The 7,162-nt window shown below is 37.6% G+C and overlaps 1 protein-coding gene across 1 annotated transcript in view; it reads right to left on the bottom strand.

The window, feature by feature from the left end:
- LOC139981075 (uncharacterized) overlaps positions 1–4,679 on the bottom strand; it is a 14,264-nt gene extending 9,585 nt beyond the window's left edge. The window contains exon 1 of the mRNA XM_071993234.1: positions 3,519–4,679. Within this exon, the coding sequence (XP_071849335.1) occupies positions 3,519–4,323 (805 nt within the window). The 5' untranslated portion in view covers positions 4,324–4,679. The remainder of the gene's footprint in view (positions 1–3,518) is intronic.
- Positions 4,680–7,162: the final 2,483 nt, after the last annotated feature.

The raw sequence follows: 7,162 nt of genomic DNA, 5'->3' as shown, positions 1-7,162 counted from the left end.
AATGTAGATCGCCCCTGCACCCTCAACCACTATCGGGGTGAAGGGAATGCGGTTGGGGGGAAGGGGGGGTGATCATATCATCGAATGTACGCCCCTGCAATCAATGACTCATACCTCTTTCTTACTTTTGATAACCGTTAGTCTCTCAGTCATCTATATTGGGTTTGTGAATACGCACAAATCGCAAAAAGAAATCACCGTTAAGAAATATGCAACTGTCATCGATAAAAATTAGGCTTACTCAGTATTCTAAAGATCTTAAAGTTATGATAGGTTCAAATATGTCGATGTTTGAAGTTAGAACAACATGTAAGTTCCTAACCATCATTTTCCTTCTTTTTCCTTCATTCATTAACCTACCCATAATGTTGAATGGTATATGCTGTATACAACTCGCCAACTGAAATGATCTATTTAATTGAAATAACTCATTTCTGATAAACAAGTGCATGTTCGTCACCCCGCATAAAAAGAAGGGAAACGGTTTGGATATCTAAAATAAGATGCAGTTGCGTAAGTATCGGACTGTCGATTAAGTAGCTATACGTTGATGGACAACAGCGGACCACACTCCTATCAGTTGGTGAGCCAATGACAAAGAGGTCCATCTCTGGGAATTCACAATAAATATAAGAAAGTGGATATTTAATGAATGAATAAATCCATTTCAAAAATCCACAATCAATATGAAGAATATGGACGTCCAATACCAGGAGTCCATATCCACGACGAGATATCGAAATGGATGAACTGCTGTTAATGTAGAGAGGGTGGAGAGATAACATGTAACTCTACTTGGACGGGGGTTGGAATGGAAGGGAGGGGGGGGGGTGATAAACTCAGTTCATTTCCTGATCGTAGAGAGCTATGACCTCTTGTGTGTTCGTTTGTTTCCAAGTTGTCGACAATCTCGTGACGTCACTTGTGATGTCCGATAACCTTTGGGCGCATAATGACGAACGTATGCTGAAGACTAATTACAAATATACAATAAAATAATCAGCTATAACAAATTAATAGCAATAGTTGATATAACAATACATAATAATGGCGGTACTGGCTAACCACGTGACAGTGTGGTTGGGCGGGAGGGTGTGGTTTGGGCGGGAGGGGGGTTGGAGGGGTTGAAGAGGAGGACAGATTAGTGAAAGCAGACGTAGACAAATAAAATTTCATCACGGATTGCTTTGTACCTCAAAGGGATAATTACCATATACGACGCAGATGCAAGGACTACAACATTTAACTACTTTTATACGTTATAGTGGTAACATGAAGCTACAACAATGTATCCGTTTGGAATTTATTTAATCCCGTTATTAATAAATTAGGGAATCCTGCTTATTACGCAATGGCATAATGTTTATAAGAGTTAATTGTTGTTCCCAACAATGTTTTCATTCTGCGCATGTGCAGTTGAAATCACAATCTGCTATAATGCTTCTTCAACGAGTGCAATAGTTGGAACGCACTGTCATTATCATAATGAAGTTATGTTTAGTGATAGTAAATGAAGTTCCGTGTTCTCGCTTTAGATTTTCAACAGGGCATCAAGGACGTTAAACTTAAAGAGTTCAAAACGACTGTGGTGGATTTTAAAAGCCTTAACCGATACGGTCGAGTCTAACATACTCCAAAGTGAGTAAACAGTAACAACATATGTTTATATATTAATAGATAATATACTTTGTTTCAGAAAGGAACTATGATAGGAAAAATAACTTCCTCATGGAAGTATACACAACATCACTTTAACCTAGATTTGCATTTTTAGTGAGATCTTAAAAATTGTGTTGATTTGCATCATAAATGAATATATTCATAAGGCAATAGCCATAGAAAAATATTAATTCGAAGCATTTCCATGAAATTGTTCCGGATTACAAATAAGGTATCCAGACGTTTATCCCGATTTACCGGATACCCGTGGAGTCTAAAATCCTTCATGTTAAACTAGTCGGATATTAAGTTTATAACAATAATTATAAGATTTGATCGAAATGTTCAATATTCATACGAATACACGAGCGTTTACGCGCAAGCTGGCTTTCGTCATTAAATTGCGACTTTACTTTTCCAAGCAAGGTAGTCACGGGCCTTCCTGGTTTAGCAGTATGTCTCAGTGCTTCTCTTAAAGCAACCGTTGCTGGAGCGTCCTCCTGGAGTCTTGCTACATGACCGAAAAATCTCAATCTTCTATGTGCGACTATGGATGACCAAAGTGTTTGGTTTGTTTCATTGTAGAGCTCATCGTTTGATAACCAATTATTATTGGTCCATCTAATGTTGAGAATATTACGAAGAAGTCTCCTTTGAAAAGAGTCAATTTTGCGATCAAGATCCTTCGTTGTGCCCCACAGTTAGCACAAAAAAAACACTTCTTCCAACTTTCGTTTCCTTTTCATGTGATTGAAAATTTCTCAGTTTTTGTGCAATTGATTTTCAGATTCCTTCCTGTCAGTTTCTCAGAAACTTGTTTTTCGATATCTTGCAGTTTATGCTGACCAGCAAGTTGATGCCCAAGAGATTTCATCAGCGTACTGTTGGTCTACTGTGAAAAAAGAGTCGGTGGTATTGCTGTAATCATGATCAGCTAGCTGAGATGGCAGGATAACTGCATCGATATCATTATCATCTGATTTCAAAGAGTTGGCTAGATAAGTCATAAAAAATAGTGCGCTTGCACTATCTCCTTGTGGTGAACCAATGTTAGTGTTAAAAGGAAGTCCGAGTTTGCCCTCTAATTTGACGGTGTAGGAGACGTTATCGATTAGCAGTGATATCATGTGAAGTTCGTCGTTATCAAAAATCTTTTCTAGGTCATTAAGCAAGGATCCTCTTTGAATTGTGTCGAACGCCTTGCGCATATCTAGCATCAATAGATTTATAGTGTAACCTATATACGGATGTTATAGCTTTTTCTGCTAGCACTTTAGAAACGAAGACTAGTTCAGCTGTGCAACGTCCTGAAGTGTAGGCAGTCTGGGTAATGGCGAGGCTCATCAATCAACGGACGAATCCTCCTGGCCACACAAAATCGCAAGAATTTTCCTTAGTGTTGATAATAAAATGACTGGTTTTAAGTTTTCTGGTAGACCTTTAGTTTTTCCCGGTTTTTGGATAGGAGTTAGGATTCCTTGTTATATGTATATATATATATGTTTATATATATGTTTATATATATATATATATATATATATATATATGTTTATATATATATATATATATATATATATATATATATATATATATATATATATATATATATATATATATATATATATATATATATATATATATATATATATATATATATATACATTTCTTTTAAGGGAGTGCGATGTGCCATGCAGCAATACTTGTTGTGCTAATTTCGGCACTTTCATGTTTGACTGATTATAGCCAGTTATAAAGATTTGTAAAGATAATGATTTTTTACCGAATACACATATTTAGACATGGCAAACTCGAATTCTATTATACTGTGACAGAATTAAAGTAGTATTACGAGGAATTACCATTTTTTGGACGCTCCAGCTGGAATGCGCACGAATAAACTTCATTGTCGTAGGTGACCCGGTTTTGACTAACAACACAAGTAAAAGAAGTAGTTTCGCAGTATGTGACGTATGCGTGTTCCAACGTCATCTCTGGAAGGAGGGACGCTTTCGTCTTGTTGATGATCTGGTACGGACACTCACCGGAGGATGAAACAATCTTGACTTCAATCTTGGGATAAAAGTAACCAAGAACCGTACAATACAGCAAATAATCAGCGTCGACGTCCAATGGCAATGAAGCAGTGTCCACCGCTGAGCAAACAGGTTTTGGTGAAGGAGAATGAGTGTTAAACAGACGATACTTTTGATGTAGTGCGACGGTTCTTGCATGTTTGTATGAACCTTCTTTCAGTACAACATCGTAAACACCGGAATCTTGGGCAACAGTATTTCTGATAACAAAAGCAAGTTCTGCTGAAACTATATTTCCGTCGTTGTCTCGTTTTATATAGTCTATACGAAATGTGTAACGTTGAAAGAGATACTCATCTCTGTACCAAAATTTACCTCTCGACTCAAAACTGATATTCGAGGAACTTCCTCTTAAATTTTTCGTAAAGTTCACAAAAGTCCAATAGTAACCAGGATCAGCCATTGAGAATACTCGCGTTGGAAATACAACATCACAACCAGTAGACTGTACGTAACAACTGAGTTCATTATTTGACGTACCTGAACACATCTTATTACAAGCAAGAGTATCAATAAAGGATGGTTCGATAAAAGAGAGAAGTAAAATAATGTAAGCAGCTTTAAGATCCATCTTTCGAATCTTCTTTGTATGAATCTATCAATGCTGTTTAATTGCTACCATGTGTTTCTTGGTACAAAGCATTGCTGGCTCGTCTTTGGGTGCCTGTGTATCTTGAGATAAAGTGATCCTAATTCGTCGTTCTGCCTACAGCATACGTGAGAAAGTATCCTTAATGAGCGTAATTATAAACTATAGATTATAAACAGAAACATTTACACTTGATGGCTTTGCATCTTTCTATTTTGGAGGACATCGAAATATCATTCAACTTTCGCTATTTGATTGAGTTAGGCATTGTTTTCGAATATCAGACGTTCAATATGAATTTAAAAATAGATATTAAATTAGTCTTTGGTTTCAGAACCATCAACAGAACGCTAACTGTTTATGAAGTATTCAAGTACACGACATGCATGGACGACCCAAGCGCATGAGTGTGTGGGCGTGTGATTTTCACGTAAAATATAACATTAAGCAATTAAATCCAACCCCCCCCCCCCCCAAAAAAAAAAAAAAAAAATTCACTTGTCAAACTAAAATACCTGATTTATGATCAATTTGATCAAAGGGGAATGATATTCAAGGTATTTGAAGAACAATGTTAACATCGAACTATGATATCTTCTCATTTCTATAAATATATGCGTTAATATAACTATCAGTCAGGTATACGATGACAACATCATTTCTGATGACAAATTAACATATAGACAGAACAATTCTGACCTTTCAAAATGTTCTTTTGCATTTTGTGTATTTAAACTGATTGACAATAAAATAGTGACTTGATAAAATGGAGTTTCTGAAAGTACTTAACCCTGATACATAATGTACAAGATACTGTTAGACATTATGGGGAGGGTGGATGGGATAGGAAGGTGGGAGGGATGTGGTGGGAGAAGAGATAGGGAGCAAGAAGAGATGGGGAGCAAGAAGAGATGGGATGGTGGGTGGGTGGGCATGGCAAAGGTGTGGGAGAATAGATGGGGAGTGAGAAGAGATGGGATGGGGGATTGGATGGGATTGGATGTAATGTGGGATGGGAGAACGGATGGGAGAAGAGTTGAGGGAAAGATGGAGTAGTATGGGATAGGAAAGTTGGGATGGGTGTTGTGGGAGTACAGACGGGAAGCAACAGATGGGATGGTGTGGCGCATGGGATGGGATTTGGGTGGGGAAGGGACAGGTAGGGAGAAGGGATGGTGGAAAGATGGAGTAGGATGGGGGAGGGTGACTTACTGGTACAGCCATATTTCCACTGGACTCTGGTATCAGTTCCAGATGCTGCTGATCTCTTAATGAAGTCATCTGCCTTCAAACCAACAGACCGTGACGGCCATGGTTCCCAAGATACTGTCAAAAGAGGAAAGAGATGGTTGAAAGGTTACTTGGAAGTTACTTGACACAAAGATGCAGCACCTGCTTTAAAGTATCAATGAGTGTTGCTGATGAATTTCGGAAAACAGACTTCAGAAGCAGATTCGACGTTCCTTATTCTAAATGCGCTCTGACCAGATAGGTTTAATGGAGAAAAGAAATTTATTTTCCATTGCCCTTATAGTGCGAACGATTTACTGTAAAATCACTGCGACCGCCCATATCAGCATGTTCATTAGACAAAATGTAACCTATACTTGTATCATCGTCCACTCGTAAGTCCCATGCGTAAAATGGTAGTAAAAAAACAGAGAGATTTGATTGGCGCATGATCTGTTGGGAGGGGCTTACAAATTTTTGAGTGAAGTTTGTAGAATCTACGGACTCGTCAAAAATCTGGCGAATTTTATTCAGCACAAATTGTTTAACGACTGATAACTCAATCAAAATAATGATTTTTAATATGAAAATTGTACAGAATGGTGGTATTTTCACTGAGCTTTTAGGGCAGTAAGCTGGAAGGTCGAAGTTAAAATTTGCCAAAAATTTTTCCATGCCCTGCCAACTCTGTCTCTATTGTGTTCGTTCTCAGTGATGAGATAATGCGAGATTCTTAATAAATCAGATGAACAATAGGCTTATCCTAGGATGTCGTTCTTGTTACCTTCAAGACACGAAGGATTAAAAACTGCAAACAAAAGTGAAATGTTTTTCTTTATCACAAATTATTTGCTTCCGATTAAATCATTTGTTATCATTAATAAGAACAAAAGTCATTCCTTCTCAGGTCTGTGTATGATTGGACGCTATAGCTCGACATTTGGCGAAATTGAACGACAGAATATCCATTTTCTCAAACCAAAAATCCAAACAGTACACAATGTAGATCGCCCCTGCACCCTCAACCACTATCGGGGTGAAGGGAATGCGGTTGGGGGAAGGGGGGGGGGTGATCATATCATCGAATGTACGCCCCTGCAATCAATGACTCATACCTCTTTCTTACTTTTGATAACCGTTAGTCTCTCAGTCATCTATATTGGGTTTGTGAATACGCACAAATCGCAAAAAGAAATCACCGTTAAGAAAAATGCAACTGTCATCGATAAAAATTAGGCTTACTCAGTATTTTAAAGATCTTAAAGTTATGATAGGTTCAAATATGTCGATGTTAGAAGTTAGAACAACATGTAAGTTCCTAACCATCATTTTCCTTCATTTTCCTTCATTCATTAACCTACCCATAATGTTGAATGGTATATGCTGTATACAACTCGCCAACTGAATTGATCTATTGAAATAACTAATTTCTGATATAAAAGTGCATGTTCGTCACCACGCATAAATAGAAGGGAAACGGTTTGGATATCTAAAAATAAGATGTAGTTACGTAGGTATCGGACTGTCGATTAAGTAGCTACACATTGATGTACAACAGCTATGACCTCTTGTGCATGTTCGTTTGTTTCCA

The sequence above is a fragment of the Apostichopus japonicus genome, chromosome 15 (genome assembly GCF_037975245.1).
Source record: "Apostichopus japonicus isolate 1M-3 chromosome 15, ASM3797524v1, whole genome shotgun sequence".
Taxonomy (NCBI): Eukaryota; Metazoa; Echinodermata; class Holothuroidea; order Aspidochirotida; family Stichopodidae; genus Apostichopus; species Apostichopus japonicus.
The sequence above is the reverse complement of the archived record's forward strand: the minus strand, read 5'-3'. Positions and strand labels throughout refer to the sequence as shown.